The sequence below is a fragment of the Crinia signifera genome, chromosome 1, assembly GCF_055691185.1.
Source record: "Crinia signifera chromosome 1, ASM5569118v1, whole genome shotgun sequence".
NCBI classification, from domain to species: domain Eukaryota; kingdom Metazoa; phylum Chordata; class Amphibia; order Anura; family Myobatrachidae; genus Crinia; species Crinia signifera.
Window position 1 is genome coordinate 296477385 of NC_139217.1, and position 17816 is coordinate 296495200.

Below are 17816 nucleotides of genomic sequence, written 5' to 3' on the forward strand. Positions count from 1 at the left end.
TCTTTTAAATTCCTGGCTCGTGCATAACTGGGCATGATGGTATAATCCTTGAGGGCCCTAATGTCCCTATCCGACGTAACCATGGGCCAGAATTTCTTGATGTTTTGATTGATGGCCTGACTGCCAGTGTGGAATTTCTGGACAAAGGGAATTTTTTTCTTTTTGGGCAACCCCTGGATCTTTTTTGGTTCAAGTGCCTGTGACCTAGGGATGGACAAAACCTTATTTTTGGCCTTGATGAGCTCCGTGAGACGATATCCGCGTGTGCGGAATTGGTCAATCATGAGGTCTATTTCTTGTTCTGTATTGGACCGATCATCCGAGATCCTATGTATTCTGAGGAACTGGGAGAAAGGCAAACCTTTTTTGGTAGACTCTGGGTGGGAGCTATGGAAATGAAGGATTGTGTTCCGGTCAGTGGCTTTTTTATATAAATTTGTTCTGACGCAATGCTCCTGGATAGAAATGCTTACATCAAGGTAGTTAACCTGGGTTTTGCTCATGCAATAAGTAAACTTTATGGGAGAGTCCGACTGGTTGGCGGCAGTGAGAAGTTCATGGAACTCGAGCTCACTGCCCAGCCACAGCAAGAGCAGGTCATCAATGTACCTAACGAAGAATGGGATCTTGGCGGCCACATCGGCATTCGCGAAAAACAACTCATGCTCGACATTGAACATGAATGTATTCGCGAATGCCGGTGCCACACAAGATCCCATGGCACACCCCTGCAATTGGATGTACCATTTGCTGTCAAAAAGAAAATAATTTCTCTTGAGGGTAAGCTCAAGGAGAGTTATAAAGAAATCAATGTTTGGCCCTTTATAGAGGTGATGGCCCGTGAGTAGCCTGCGTGCAGCCTGCACACCAGCATCATTTGGTCCTCGAGCTGGCGATATATCTCTGAGCGATACTGTCCAATGTACATTGGACAGTATCGCTCAGAGATATATCGCCAGCTCGAGGACCAAATGGTTTACAGACGCCTTCCCGATGACCCCACATCCAAATTCAATCTTGAACTGGACACTCTCCTCAAACATGCTGTATCATCTAATATCATCACGGATGTGACCCGTAGAGCCTTATTTCAGAACACTCCAGTGGCTCCGGTGTTATACACCATACCAAAGCTCCACAAGGATCAAGTCAAACCACCAGGTCGCCCCATCATAGCGGCCAGGGACTCCATTTATTATGTGATTTCCCAATATCTTGATTCCTTTTTCCAGCCAGTTATTCAGTCACAGGTTACATATCTAAAAGATACCACCACACTCATCACCAAGCTTCAGTCCCTGCCCCCTCAGCCGGACAATTGCTGGCTGTGTACCCTTGACGTGGTAAGTCTGTACACCAGCATCCCACATGATGCTGGTGTGCAGGCTGCACGCAGGCTACTCACGGGCCATCACCTCTATAAAGGGCCAAACATTGATTTCTTTATAACTCTCCTTGAGCTTACCCTCAAGAGAAATTATTTTCTTTTTGACAGCAAATGGTACATCCAATTGCAGGGGTGTGCCATGGGATCTTGTGTGGCACCGGCATTCGCGAATACATTCATGTTCGATGTCGAGCATTAGTTGTTTTTCGCGAATGCCGATGTGGCCGCCAAGATCCCATTCTTCGTTAGGTACATTGATGACCTGCTCTTGCTGTGGCTGGGCAGTGAGCTCGAGTTCCATGAACTTCTCACTGCCGCTAACCAGTCGGACTCTCCCATAAAGTTTACTTATTGCATGAGCAAAACCCAGGTTAACTACCTTCATGTAAGCATTTCTATCCAGGAGCATTGCGTCAGAACAAATTTATATAAAAAAGCCACTGACCGGAACACAATCCTTCATTTCCATAGCTCCCACCCAGAGTCTACCAAAAAAGGTTTGCCTTTCTCCCAGTTCCTCAGAATACATAGGATCTCGGATGATAGGTCCAATACAGAACAAGAAATAGACCTCATGATTGACCAATTCCGCACACGCGGATATCGTCTCACGGAGCTCATTAAGGCCAAAAATAAGGTTTTGTCCATCCCTAGGTCACAGGCACTTGAACCAAAAAAGATCCAGGGGTTGCCCAAAAAGAAAAAAATTCCCTTTGTCCAGAAATTCCACACTGGCAGCACTGGCCCATGGTTACGTCGGATAGGGACATTAGGGCCCTCAAGGATTATACCATCATGCCCAGTTATGCACGAGCCAGGAATTTAAAAGACTGGCTCGTGCATAACGATATTTACACATTTAAACCTCCGCCATCCATCAACTTTCTCACCAAAAAACCGGGCTGCTACAGGTGCACGGGCTGCACCTGTTGCAGTTTCATGGAGACAGGGGAGTCATTCAGTCATCCCCAAACGGGCAGTAAAATCCCTATCAGGCAAGTTGTTACCTGTACTTCCACACACGTGGTCTATTTCCTGCGCTGTCCTTGTGGTCTTTACTACATTGGTAAGACCACAAGGCAGTTCAAGGAAAGAATGGCCATGCACCGGACATCCATTTGCCAATCGCTCAGTGCCAAAAAACCTGACACTGAGCAACCGGTAGCCCGGCATTTTCGTGAATCTGGTCATAATCTGTCTGCCCTTCGTTACAAAATCATGGAACAAATCCCCAAAACATTACGGGGGGGAGATAGAGGCAAAACCTTGCTCCAACATGAATCCAGGTGGATTCACAAGTTGAGGACTGTGTGGCCAGATGGCCTCAATGAAAATTTACCCCTTGCATGTTTTCTGTAAGGAGTTCATTATATATAGTTTGATGTATGCCCATGTATATACTTGTGCTCACGTGCTCTGCATTTATTTACGTTATAATAACTTTTTTGAGTCCGACTTAAACTTCCAAAATGTCATCTATTCTATTATATTATATCTTTTCATGTATATTTTTTTCATACATCATGTTTGTGATTTTCTGAAGTTTTTTTCTTGGTCTCTTTAATGGAGGCACATGTATTGATTGTAGGACAGCAATTGTTGCCCCTCCGTTCTGGTTTCTGGCGTTTTTAAAAAAAAAAATTCTGTTTACAGGCATTACTTACTTTTTGACACATCTGCAAAGGTTTACAGAGTGTCATTCTAGCCTTAAATGATCTATTCAGCCAGTTCATACGTAAGCCCAGTGAGGGGTTAAAATACAGTGTTCTTTGTTATTCACATCCCCTATTACATTGCCATCACTTGTTGTGCTCTGTTGCTTGTTTTTAATGCATTATTTGCACTGGGTGATTTATTAAGTTTTCTGTTTCTGTTTTGTTAGAATAGGTTGCCTAGCAACCCGTCTCCGGAGACCGGAAGGACTGTGTTCAGCTGCACACAGGTCTGCAAGCATCATCACACTGCGACGGATTCGCACGTCGCCGGCAGGTGACGCTGATGAATCCGGAAGATGGAGGCGGGCGGCTGATACACACAGGGGATATAAGGTATGTTTTCCATTATGCAAGTTGATCTTGACAAAGGTTTAATAAAACCGAAACGTTGATCGCTATTGCTGCATCGTTGTTGTGAATTACTATCACTATTGAAGACCGTGGAGTGCCGCTCCCCCCCCCCTCCGCTTGTCGGAGCACCAGATATATTGTAGCTGTTTAAGCTACCTTGGAGGTGGCACCAGGGCATCTACCTGTCAGTGAAGTGGAGTGCCTGATCATCTCTGCACTATATATATATATATATATATATATATATATATATATATATATATATATATATATATATAGTAAAATATTATTGATGTATGTCATGCAGATCAAATAATATGTGCCCTCCTAATATGCAACATAAATAAGGAGCATATTTGGTTAAAGGCCATTTACTACATCAATTTATACGCAGGTTTTGAAACTTACCATATTTCAAGCAGGCTGCAGAGAAGAAATGTCTGACACTATAACTTCAACCACCTATGACTTATCAGAGAAACATAATCAGTCCCTATCTTACCTGCGGCCGGGATATTGTTCAATAAGCCATGATCCAAATGCACTTCTCTAATGTTCTCCACATGCCTCGAAGGCTCTTTTTTGTTTACTAGCTCCTTATTTTCTGTGGCATTTTCGTTGACCTTGAAACTATCTGTAGCAGCTTCAGTAGCTATGATTTCTGCCCCAACTACTATGGCAGATACTTTCTTGTCCTCCCGAGTCTTAAGCCTCTTAGAACGAGATGTGGTACGCTGAAGGCTGTAAAAGAAGATACTGCTGTCAGATTAGAATGTCTGGCATGGATAAGATAAAAAAGGCTTCCAATATAAATGCCTTTCACCTTAATAAACTAGCACAAAAATGTCATTTTTTTGTGTGCTGATAGTGTTTAGAATTTATTATGTGGGAGATCACAGGCCGATTCCGAGTCTTGCTAATCCTCTATCAAAGTTCTTCAAGTTCTTTAAAGGTTAGGATAAATAACCTTCATGACTCTGGTTCTAGTCATGCTCACCTTTGTCACAACAGAGAAAATTAAATCACAACCTACAGTAGTTGATAATAACAGTTTTTTACGAAGAAGCATTCAGCAGAAAGGGATGAGTTACCATATATGAAAACATCAGTAAACTGTAGTTTATTCCCATTTTCCTGTATACAGTATGCTCAATGTCTAAAGGCAGCCCCCTGACTGGATAGCCCTCTGTGGGCAACTGTTTGACATAACAGTATGTGTGCATCATGTATCAGGGATAAATAGCTGACTGTCTCATCCTGCCTGCAAAGCACTTGACTACACAAGTGGCCAGTGTGAGACATTCTTGTGTGGATTTGAACAGCAGCCCTAATACCAAATCAGACCAATTTGATTGCATCTACACTTTGTGATGGTGAATCATGGTCATGAAGCACCCAGCAAGGACTACCACTTTCTCCACATTGTTTGTGAAATGTAAAGTTTTTTTAATTAAAACTGTGCTAGTCAAAATAAAAGTATTCCTACTAGTCATAACTAGAGAATTTATGGTAAAGCAAACATTCTTTTCAAGAACTACTGGAAAAGATGCATATGAAAGTACTCTTTGGGGAGTATTCAATTAGATGGGCTTCAGCTGGAAAAAAAACAAGCAATTTTAGCCTGATGGGCAGTATCGAGCTATCCAATTACAGTTTTATTTTTTTCAAAAAAAGTAGCCATTTTCAGGCAATAACACAGGGGTTCAAGTTCATGAACCCACGTGTTAACATGGAAAAACAGGTCTCTAAGGGCTGTTTTTTAGTGATTTTGCTTTGTGTGCCTCATAATCCCCAATAAGTGTCGTTAATAGGGGCTAATTGGATAGCACCCGGGAGATTCATTAGCTTTCGTAATTTACCGCAGCTAATTGGGCATCCTCCTTTATTTTGAAACAAACTAAACCAAAATGCAATACTTCCTTCTAATTAAAAATAATGATGTAAGCTCCATTCACAATGGACAGCATAGAAAGTACAGGCACTTGTCCCACAGTATAAGAGCTATCCTTTGTATCACAGTGTAAGTAATCTGTTTTTATGTACTATAAAATCCACCCACTTCATTAGGAAAATAGTGGTGCACGAGTAAAAATAACGGATTACTAAATTAAAGTGAAACTAATATTCCTATAATCATCTATATATGTCTAGTATCCGTTTGTGTGTTTCACATGTTGGCAGCATGTGAAACTACAGCTCTTTCTCTCTCTCACAGTCACAAACACAGAGACAATCATTGGGTAGCAGACTAGAATTGGAAGCATTTGCTACTAGTTAAAAAAAGATTTAGCAAAGTGACAGAAATATGATAAATTCAAAGAATTAGTTCATTATATATGTTATAAGCATTGTTGCACCATAACAGGATGGCAGTGCACTCTGTGGTGTCATAATGTCACAACCAAAGGACGTTTGCCGCCTCTGAGAAGTAAAGTACTGTGTTCTACAGGCTGTAGGGTGCCTGCCAAATATGTCCCTTGCCATTCAAAGCACTCTGCACACAAGAATGGAGGTGTTGTAAGGCAGCAATGGAGCTGCCCCCTGAGCTTTCACACCCCTACTTATGGTGCCAGTTATAAGTCCAAAATCAGCAGAGGGACAGCCAAATGTAAATGATTGGTTCTGTTATTGGCAAAGAGGAGATGATGGTATAAGTAAGGGAAGGAAAATCACAAGATCATCAAAGTATTAGCATTATAATACCACATTTTTATTTGTAAATATAATTAGCATAATAGAACACCAATATAATACCAAGCTAAAAGAAGATCCCAACCAGAGTTTCACAAAATAACTTAAGCAGATCATTATATATGACATCATCACATATCCTACAGCTGACACCAGACAATACAACAATAGGTGCCGTTCTGACCTGCACAAAATAAATGAAAAAATGAATTTGGAATAAATACATTAACTGCCTGGGTAGAAAAAAAAAAATCCAAAACTAAAGCTACAGCCAGGATACTAAACAATGAAATGCACAGTCTGCCATAGGTTTACTGACGAGGATGTCATGTTGGCCACTATGTATGTGAGAAGGCTCTACTCTAACATCCCAACATGACAGTGACTTGCAATACTATTACCAGTACAATAATTTGCTCATACAGCATAGTCGCTTTATCGTTCAAAAAGGGGAGCAGATGTTTTTGCCAGACTAATTCACAGCGATTTTGAAACTGAAATTAAAATGGCAATAGTATAAATTCAAAACTACTATAGTCACGTTTTGCATTTGATATTATTGTACATTTTTGGGGGTAACACAGTACAGTAATTGTAGCCCTATATTGAGAAGACAAAACAGATTCTAAATAATCTAAATAATCTATTACCCCCGATTTCTTTTCTCACCAAAAAAAAAAAAGGTCTGATAGCGTGATTTTTGACTGATAGTCATTATCGGACTGTACAATTAAATGCCTCATTTTTATGCCATAACATATGGGATCTGGGATAAGTATTCAGAGCCCATGTGTTATTGTGGCTGAGAGGGCTGCTTATCGAGATTATGCTTCATAGCAACCCGGAGTATCAGTAGTAGCAGTCCAACAGTTTCTTTTTGATCAATTAAGAAACTAAGGGTGACATCTAATAAGATGCGATTTTGTGTTTTTTTGCGCTTTTTTTTTGGGGGGGGGGGGGGCAAAAAACTGCAGAATTTGCACGTTTTCCTGAAACCGCCAACTTAATGGGATGTGAATTGTGGATAAATCGCACTTTTTGCGGCAAATTCGCACATTCTAAAGTGACATTTTTCAATTTGCATCCAGATGTTTTCCTATTAAAAAGTATACAAGTTGCAAATTTAATGGGATGCGAATTTGGGAAAACATTACTAAAAATCGCCACACAAACAGACCAGGTTGTGATGGGCGATTTTGTCAGAACCATGCACAGACCAGTGCCAGGGCCGCCGAGAGGGGAGGGGGGCGGGTACATTTTACCGGGGCCCGGGCCTGTCAGGGGGGCCCGGGTCCCGGGCCTGTCAGGGGGGCCCGGGTCCAGACACACACAAACTTTTTTTTTTTTGTTTAATTGGTCGGCAGGTGTGCAAGGCGCCGGGTCTGTGAGCAGCTGTGTATCGGCGGCGGCGGGAGCGGCCAGGTGCTGGGTATGAAGGACCTGGTGGCAGGGTCCTTACTCACGTTCGTCTGACTTCGGGAGCTGCAGCGGCGGCAGCAGCATTCAGTCCGCCGCTGCGGAGCTCTGCAGTGACACTCTCGCTGATGTCGGGCGGTGCCGTCTCCCGCCCCGGCTTCCTCCTCCTCCGTCCGGCTCCATCCTCCTGCGTCTGCTGCGGCTGGGCTAGCGCGCACACGTGTGTTTGTGTGGCGCAGCAGCCCAGCGCACAACAATAATACTGCTCCCCGGCTCAGCTCCTGCCTCTGGTGACACACAGTGCTGGTAAGTGCAGCAGTGAGAAACAGACTCACTGTTGCAGACAGTGCCTGGCTTTCCAATTGCTTTATATTCTTGACCAGCACCCTGCCCAGTGCCAGCCCAATCTAGAAATCGAAATGTAATCTTTCCCAGTGCCCAGCAATGGCTTTTATTAAAAAAAGGCTGTAATCTTTCTAGGTGCAGTGCCCAGCAATGGCTTTTTTTTTTTTTTTAAATGCTGTAATCTTCCCTGTAGGGCACTGGGCAGGGCACTGGGAAAGATTACAGTTTTTTTTTTTTTTAAAGCCATTGCTGGCCAATGGGCAGGGCACTGGGAAAGATTACAGCGTTTTTTTAAATAAAAGCCATTGCTGAGCTGGCCTGGCACTGGGCAGGGGCCGTGCCCAGCAATGGCTTTTATAAAAAAAAAAAAAAGGCTGTAATCTTTCCCAGTGCCCTGCCCAGTGCCCTACAGGCCCTGTAGGGCACTGGGCAGGGCACTGAGAAAGATTACAGCATTTAAAAAAAAAAAAAAAAGCCATTGCTGGGCACTGGGCAGGGCACCGAGAAAGATTACAGCCTTTTTTTAATAAAAGCCATTGCTGGGCACTGGGAAAGATTACATTTCGATTTCTAGATTCGCCTGTGAACAGAGTATGTAACTCCATGGCAACTAGCATGTTAACCTCATGGCAATGAGCATGTTAACTCCTGGCAGAGCATGTAACTCCTGACAGAGCATGTAAACCCATGGCAATGAGCATGATAACTCCTGGCAGAGCATGATAACCCCTAGCATCAAGCATGAAACCCATAGCAATGAGCATGTAGTTAAGCGGAACTTATTGTATGTGGCATAATATGTAATTATGGCGTGTGGTATTATATGTAATAGGCATTACAATGTGTATCATAATAAGTAATGGGCATTACAGCGTGTGGAATAACATGTAATGGGAATTATGGCGTGTGGTAAAATATGTGACAGTTATTTCAGTGTGTGGCATAATGTGTACTGGGCATTACAGTGTGTGGCATAACGAGTAATGGCCATTATGGCATGTGGTATATTCTGTAATGGGTGTCTGACATGTGTAATAGGCATTACGGTGAAATTTTTTAAGTGCACTGTCCCTATTTCTGGCTCTTTCATTCTGTATCCTACATTTTAAAGAAATTTAGCGACAGTGGCAATGCAATAACTGAAACTCAGTAAGCTCCCGCCGCAGACCGACGGTGGCATGGGGGAGCCAGTGCCGGCAGATTGTGCATGGAGCGCCCTCCGTGGGGGCCCCGGGAAATTTTTGTACCGGGGCCCAGGATTTCTCTTGGCAGCCCTGACCAGTGCAATCTGTGCATGGTTCTGTCCCAAAAGAATGTGTAAAAAAATAAAAATAACGGATAAAAACCGGTGTGGGGTCCCCCCTCCTGAGCATAACCAGCCCAGGGCTCAAAGAGCCAGTCCTGGTTTCCTAAAATCATGGGGCAAACCGACTAGGGGTCTCCCAGAGTTTATAAAGCCAGCACCAGGCTCAAGGGCCGGTCCTGGTTCCCAAAATACGGGGGACAAAATTTGTATTTCCCCCCTATTTCAAGAACCAGCACTGGGCCCAACCAGCCAGCAGGGTAATGCCACAGCCAGGGGGAGACTTTTTATACAAGTCTACCCAGTCAAAACATTAACCCCCTGACCGGTCAGCATGGGCAGGGATCCTGGGGAAGTGGGGACCCCCAATGAAGGGGTTCCCCCCCTCCAGAATTCACCTGCCCATGCGGAAGCCCGGGGCTGTCCATGGTGGGCGGTGGCCATCGGGCTGATTAAATGTGTAAAAATAGAATAAACTTTTGTGTATTGTTGAGGAACTACTAGTCCCAGCAAGGCTGCACCGCATGCAGGGACTTGGAGAACCACAAGTTCCAGCACACGGGGCATTAAAGGGCCCGCTATTCCACAACAATACATATAGTGAAATAACACACAAACACACAAAGTATAACTTTATTATATACATAGCCCATTCATACACAAACTTGCCTACCTTGACACGTAGGTAGGTATCCTCCGTCCGACGGTCCTGAAGAAAATCCAATGTGGGTACCTGTGGAAGGAAACCATACTTAAGGCGGTCCTCTGGCGTAGATCGTGTCCTCTTCTGTCCAAGTAGGCATCCGGGGACACCAAAACAACAAAACAAAAAACGCGAACCCACGGACTAGTGAGAAGCCACTGGATGTGTGTTTACATCCTGCGGCTCCTCCTCCCTAATAGCGCTATTGGTCACCTAGCAACTCCCGATTGGCTGCTAGGATACGGAAGAAAAAGCAGATATGTTAAGCAAGCTTCTGCCAACATGTAATTAAAAAAAAAAAAAAAAAGAGTAAAACTTCTTATATGAGGCAATTCTCATTCAATTTGAAGCGGACCACCTAACCACTGCGGTTATTGATGGTGATAATTAATCATTTCCTCAACCTTCCCTTACATAAAGGGACTATGAATAAAAACAACCACTTTCTCTGGCAAAATGGGAAATTTAGTTTCAGACAAGTAGAAGTACATCTGCTAAAGAGATTGTTTGATGATGGGATTGGGTAGGGGGTGTTATATAAACTTTTTTTAGGATTTCATCCATTTAATTTTCACAGTAGACATATACAAAGTGAGATTCTAAAAATCTATATTTAAGGCTCCTGACAAATACCTTTTTAAGGCATTCTTCATCCTCCATTTCCGCCTTTTACTCATCCATGCCTCAACTTCCAGAGATGATTCAAGGGTAGGTTTTGTGTGGTCAATATTGTAGGTGTCCTTTCCTTGTCTCCAAATATCATATCTATCTGGTTGAAAAATTCTCACAAATACATCCATTGATATTTTCACCATATCACTGCTGCATGAACACTGTAACAACAATAATACATATTAACAAATGTAAACCTCTACTCATCTAAAGAATGAAACAATCAACACTGATTAAATCCTTGGCAGCCAAACACTCTTCAGATAGGGGATTTCATTACAGATATAATATGTAATTTATATATGTCACAAACTATATTACAGATGCAGATGAGATAAGCAGAAGCAGTTATTCTAGTAGGGTGTCTAAAAGTATCTTACAATATAAACACAAATAGTTTAGTAAAGTTTTTCTCTAAGGGGTGTACACACGGGACAATCTGGCAGCCTGCGATATCGCCAGTCACCAGCTTCGGCTGAGAGGGATGCTGCATTGGGCAGCTTGACACTGCTTTCGATCAGAAAATACTTGCCTGCACGGTCTATTTCTGCTTCTGCATTGTAACACTGTGCAATTCAGGGTCACTTTCGATTCGACTTGGACTATATGGCCCAAATCGAATTGAAAGGGACACTGAATCACACCGTGTGTACGGGGCCCTTAAATGATTTTAAAAAAATGTGACAAAGGACAAATGCATACATCGACAAAAATAAACCAAAGTGAAATTGATCTGTTTGCTTTAAGAATATTAAAAATTAATAAATATTTTAAACAACTGTGGAAATAAGTACACAATCAAGGGTAAAAAGGCAAAAAGACAGGACCGATATCAGCAGAAGCGCTTTAAAAGAGAAGAGGGCCAATGTGTAGACTCCATGCAGGCCCCTTCCTCTCTGTCACTGCATTATATGTTGGGGTACTTGTGTAGTTTCACAGCGGCCGGGCAATCACAATGCATCGCATCAGATCACGTGCGATGCGATGGTACTTGCGTAGTTTCAAGTTGCCTCTGCCCGTGGATCGCAACTCCCGCAAATCGCATGCAATGCGATTTAGCACATCCCCACTATCCACGTCACCCCGAAGCGTGGTGAGCGTAGTGTGCCCCGCGAGGGGATGCGGTACGTGTCCTCCCGACCTGGTCATACCCCACTATCCACGTTGGCGTGGAGTTGATTTTATAAAGTGTGGCGAGTGCAGCGAGCCCAAAGCGTGGTGAGCGTAGCCAGCCCCGTGAGGGGACGCTGAAAAGGAGTCCGAAGCGTGGCCAGCGCAGCGAGCCCAGCGGATTACTTGACTTTGATTCCGCATGCGCTCGCCACGCTTAGGGCTCATTTTCAGCGTGCGCTCACCACACTTTATAAAATAAACTCCACGTCGACGTGGATAGTGGGGGTAAAAACAGGTCAGGAGGATGCGTATCGCGTCGCCTTGCTGTGCTCGCCACACTTCAGGGTGATGTGGATAGTGGGGGTTCGCTAAATGTGCTAAATCACATTGCATCGCAAGCGATACGATTTCCCTGCTGCCGTGAAACTACACAAGGGAGGAGGGAGAAGAAAGATATACTCTGGGTGGGGGCACTCTTATCTTACAGACTGCAGTTTAAGGTTGTTGTTGTACCTGTTTAAAACATAGTCTTTATTTTGAACGTCATTTAAAATTATATACGTTTACACCCATACTGGATATTCCTTATCTTGTCTCAGCGCTGTGCAAGATTATGGTTGATATTTAATCACGTTAGTACCTGGAAGCTACAGACAGTGTCACCGTTTTTATTATTTTAAGTATTTTTTAGTATGGACCTCCCGTGACCAAGCGCCCAGCGAAACGTACGTCGGGACTAGCCGATCACGTGGTGTACACACGTGACCGGCGCACAGCTGACAGACGGGGACAGACCAGGAAACCAGCTACAGGGCAGCTACTTGCGGCTCTCAGCGCACGAGATCACAGGGACCAAGGTAACCTCTGGACGTGTCCAGCGGACCCCCACCCCTCATTTCTATTTTTGTGCTGACAGCTAACTATATTACATGCTATTGTACAGCTTTATATGTTTGAATCAACTTTTGGCAAATAACACCTATCGCTGCCTGAGCACCTATCTGCTCACATATTGGTCTCTCCCATTGCAGTAAAGCAAAACACAGTTTTTTCATCTATCATTATTTTTATTTTATTTTTTGTATGTGACCAATGATTAAATCTCCCACAATCATTACCTACATATTGGTAGTAACCTTGGGGAATATGAGGATCACACTGGGTCCATACTAAAAAATACTTAAAATAATAAAAACGGTGACACTGTCTGTAGCTTTCAGGTACTAACCTGATTAAATATCAACCATAATCTTGCACAGCGCTGAGACAAGATAAGGAATATCCAGTATGGGTGTAAACGTATATAATTTTAAATGACGTTCAAAATAAAGACTATGTTTTAAACAGGTACAACAACAACCTTAAACTGCAGTCTGTAAGATAAGAGTGCCCCCACCCAGAGTATATCTTTCTTCTCCCTCCTCCCTTGGAAACAGTATTTACACAATACTACCCATACTCAGGGGGCACCACTGGTGGTCCAATAGACAGACATCTCCAATCCATTAGATGTCTAGGACTAATTTATCCAATATAGGATCCTTCACCAGTTTTCTTGCAGACAACACAGATCAAATACTTAAATTAACCACAGTGGGGTGTGACCACTGACCAGTGCGGAGACAACTCTCAATATCCCCTTTCCCTTTTCCCCCCTTTTCACCAGTGAAACTACACAAGTAAAGTGTTTAGCTTTGTGTTACAGTCTGCGCTTTGTTCCTGAGGAATTCTACTGTGCATATGGAAATTACCAGGAAAATGGTTGCCTCGACATTTTCCCTGTGATTTCAACTGCACTGTATGACTGGGCCAACATGGGACACTGAAAACTGTGAAGAGGTCATCTATTACCTATACCTATATAGCAAACACATATTCCGCAGCGCTTTGCAGAAAATATTTGGCCATTCACATCAGTCCCGGTCCCAATGAAGTTTCCAATCCATATGGAAATTATATTGCATATGGGAGTGTATAATGTGCAGTGTGAAACCCCCTGGACCCAGGGCTAGCATGCACTGCACACTCTGCACCTATAGTAGGATATTGATTTGCCATTGGATAGGATTGAACTGCTCATTATGCTTAAGATGTGACTTGTAATAATTCCTTTCCTACAAAAATATGAATTCTTAAAAACCGAATAAACTATAAGCAAAGCAAGATTTTAAAGAATTAAAAAAATGCATGTACAGTAGTAGGCAAAAAAACAAGTCTTATACAGGTGACCTGCTTCATGCATGATTATGCTGTTTGTTAATATACTAATGTCTTTACAACAATAACAAAAAAGACTAATCCTAAATACTTCATGCACTAGAGGTCTAATTTATAGAAGGATGCAGTGGGCATCACAGAGATGAATGCAGTTAGATTGAAATATTTTAGTATTGCAGCTATGCCCAATGTAGCAGGATGCTTCTGTAGAAAGTGCTAATCTGATTGCTGCATTTAAAGACAATGAATCAGATCACCATCACAATGTTCTAGCTCTCAACCATTTGAGTAGGCCAGTTTACTCAGGCTGGCCAGCAGAACTGCTCTGTCCAGCCAGCAAGTCTGCATCAAAATACTCAGACCTACAAAACATGGACGAAAAAAACATGTGCCCACATTTTGTAGAAAAGTCCCAGTCACCACCTTGAAAATGACACAACATTTGAATCATGTTGCGGCTAAGTGGGAACTGCGTGCAATCATGCAGCACTCGTTCGGCACATATACACAAACATAGGAGATACATTGCATCCAGAATTATTCACAGCACTTTACTTTTTCCGCATTTTGTTATGTTACAGCCTTATTCCAAAATGGAATACATTCATGTTGTCCCCAAACAATCAACACACAATACCCTATAACGACAATCACATGTATTTAAGTATTCACAGCCTTTGCCATCAAGCTCAAAATTGAGCTCAGGTGCATCGGTTTCCACTGATCATCCTTTATCATTTGTATTCCACGTGGTAAATTCAGTTTGATGGACATGATTTATAAACGCATACATCTGTCTATATAAGGTCCAACACTTAACAGTGCATGTCAGTGCACAAACTAAGCATGAAGTGAAATGAATTGTCTGCAGACCTCTGAGACAAGATTGTCTTGAGGCACAAATCTGGGGAAGGGTACAGAAAAATATCTGCTGCTTTGAAGGTCCCAATGAGTAGCCATCTGTAATGGAAGAAGTTTGGAACATCCAGGACTCTTCCTAGAGCTGTCCGGCCATCAACTGTGCCATTGGGAGAGAAGGGCCCTAGTCAGGGAGTGACCAAGAATCTGTTGTCCTTAGGACAAGTTACACTATTGTATGGGATGGGAGATTTTTTAAAAATATTTTTTTTTTCTAAAGACAGAGTTAAGAGCAATGGACAAACTAGTCAAATTAGATTTTTTGCATTAGATTATGTTCCAGTTTTCTGTATTTACTAGTATTAGAAATAAAGCTATAGCGAACATCCTATTAAATATAATCATCACAACTATAAAAAAAATATTTTATAATATCAAATATGGCTGTACAAGTAGAGATCCCCAATTCAGATGCACTCATCCAAAGCATTTTTGTGACTCTGCTTGTGTGTCATAATTTTACCTGGATCTGGCCCAATGGACGTGTATTAGAAGCATAAATCAGGACCAGTTCGCGAAAAGTTGGAATGGCACTGACATACGAGACTGCTTAGCAGCGTCAAGCTGTTCATCTTCGAAGTTATTGACACTGAATGGCCCCTAGTGTACACACACAGAGTCTATACAGTTTCCATTTACTACAGAGATATAACAAATGGCTGCTCAGGGAATAATCCACGGGAAATCTTGTCAACAGCACGGATAAGTGAAGTGTGAAAATGAGACAATAGGGTCATGTAAAGAGCACTTTCAGCAAGTGTAATGATAAACTATCTGTGATATTTACAGAATACAGAAAAACAAGTTAGCTGCACGTCATAATATTAATATCACTGTACATTATTACGTCTAATTACCAATAGACAAGTATTAAAATAATATATACTCAAAGTCGAGTATAACAAATATAAAAAAAATGTGTGCATTCTCTAAATGAATGTTAAATTAAACATACACTAACTTCTTCCTTGTTTTGAAGTATTTGTGCAAGAGTTAAGAGAGGAAACTATTTCCATAATTTTCAATATAGGGCTTACTCAGCAAGAGCGTTGCAAGTTATTTTTGTTCTTGGCGTTTAAGTCCACTGTGTTCATACAACAGAATAGAAGTCTTTTACAGCATAAATCATAACTACCTACCATGGCCTTCATTTTCTATTGCCAGTCAATAATTTTAGCCCCAAAAGTGCCATAACTAAATTGAGTGTGGTATATTAAATTTCATCCTTATAACCCAAAATAACGTATAGATGTTGGATGCTGTAAAAAGCTCACTTCATTTTGTAGAATGCAATTAAGACAGTAAAAATAAAAGTATCAAAACCTACACTAAGGGGTCAATTCAATTAGGTGCGAGATGCTAATTTCTAAAATGTGCGTTACACATTAAATTTGCCAACCAATAGGAAACTCCAACTGAAGCAGACAGTATAATCACATTTTTCTGTTTGCACCTCACTGAGGGGTAGATTTATTAATAGTGGCATACCGATCGTTAAGGGCGCAGGTTCGCTTCACCACTTTATCGTGGTGAAGAGAACCTGACTTTCGCCCGTATGTATTATCAGTTTGGCGCACGTTATGGGAGTGCGTTATCTCCTCCTGCCGGGGATACGCTTCCTCCCATAACGATTGGTCCTGCGGCGACTTGTGCACATGCGCCGGATACCCGGGTCTCGCGATGTGTCCGGCGCATGTGCAGTTTATACAGGCAGACGGCGGGAGCACTGTGTTGTGTGCGCGCCGTGCTGGAGGCTACGGCGACACTGCTCCTGAGGGTAATCCTCATATGTGCCGTCCACGGTGAACACACTTATAAAGTTTATTTAAAGGAAAAAAAAAAAAAAAACCTGGAGATGCTGACAGCGCCGGAGAAATCTGGCGATATGGAGGGGGAGAAGAAAGTAACAAAGAGCGCATAAAGACAATTGCTACATTAGGTATGCATGATGCGCCCAGTACATAAGATAGAACATGCGCTATGTCACTGTCCCGCCAGCGCATCCGATATTTTAGCCGCACAGCCGGCTTGATAAATGAGGGGAAGCGCTACCCCCTGCTTTAACGCACGGGGATAGCACAAATACCCCACTTCGTCAAATAATAAATTTACCCCTGAGGACCAGATGTATCAAGCTTCAAAAAGTGATACCATGGAGAGTAATAAACAGCCAGCCAATCACCTCCTTATTGTCATTATTTCAAACCCATCTGTTAACACAGGGGCTGATTGGCTGGTTGTTTATCAATCTCCATTGTATCACTTTTTGAAGCTTGATACCAGTGGCGTAACTATGGAGCATGCAACTGCTATGGGGCACAGGCCTTTAAGGGGCCCGAGGGATCGGCAGGTAATACCCTGCACCCTTTAGATTTTTTAATGAAGTTGTGCCTCTGCAGCGCCACTGTCCTGTCCCATACCTGGTTTCTTCCCCTGCCCCCACCGCCTGTGCCTCTGCTCTCACCCCTCTGCCAGCAGCTATGGTTTGGCCAATGAAGGGGGAGGAGCTGGCATGGCTACTCCAGCCTCTGCTCTCCCCTTATCCTACCCCTTTCTGATGCTGCCTGCTCAACGTCACTGTCTGGTGACCAGCCCTGGTGCGAAAATGGAAATGCTGTGCTGCTTGCACTGGCAACACAGAGACACGGGGCTCGAAGCGCTGATGTGCCAGAGACCTGTGTCACCGATGGGACCCAGCATTGCTGAGGAGATCTGCCGCTGATCCGATGCCCCGGCACATACTGTATGTGGCGACCCGGTGCAGTGCAGGAGGTAACAAGCACAGTTTACAGTATACTGACAGGGAGGGGGGGGGGGGGGTTTAAGAATGTATGAACTGATTATTTTCTCAATAGTTTAAACTCCAGCTCCTCCCCCACAACACATCTTCATTCTCTCTCCTCTCTTTTATTTTCTTGTTTTGCACTCTCTTCCTCCCCAGCCCCCTCTCTTTCCTGTTTTAGCTCTCCCTTTTTTCAGGTTGCC

General features: G+C 42.9%; 1 protein-coding gene across 8 annotated transcripts in view; it reads right to left on the reverse strand.

Moving 5' to 3' along the window:
• KDM4C (lysine demethylase 4C) overlaps positions 1-17816 on the reverse strand; it is a 494625-nt gene that overhangs the window by 265839 nt on the left and 210970 nt on the right. For all 8 annotated transcript variants that reach the window (XR_014474177.1, XR_014474183.1, XM_083185981.1 and 5 more), the window contains exons 9-10: positions 10545-10744; positions 3956-4194 (exon numbers count right to left, since the gene is read on the reverse strand). Coding sequence is in view for 6 of the 8 variants with exons in the window: in XM_083185981.1 (XP_083042107.1) it covers positions 3956-4194; positions 10545-10744 (439 nt within the window). In the remaining 2 variants the exon portion in view is untranslated. The remainder of the gene's footprint in view (positions 1-3955; positions 4195-10544; positions 10745-17816) is intronic.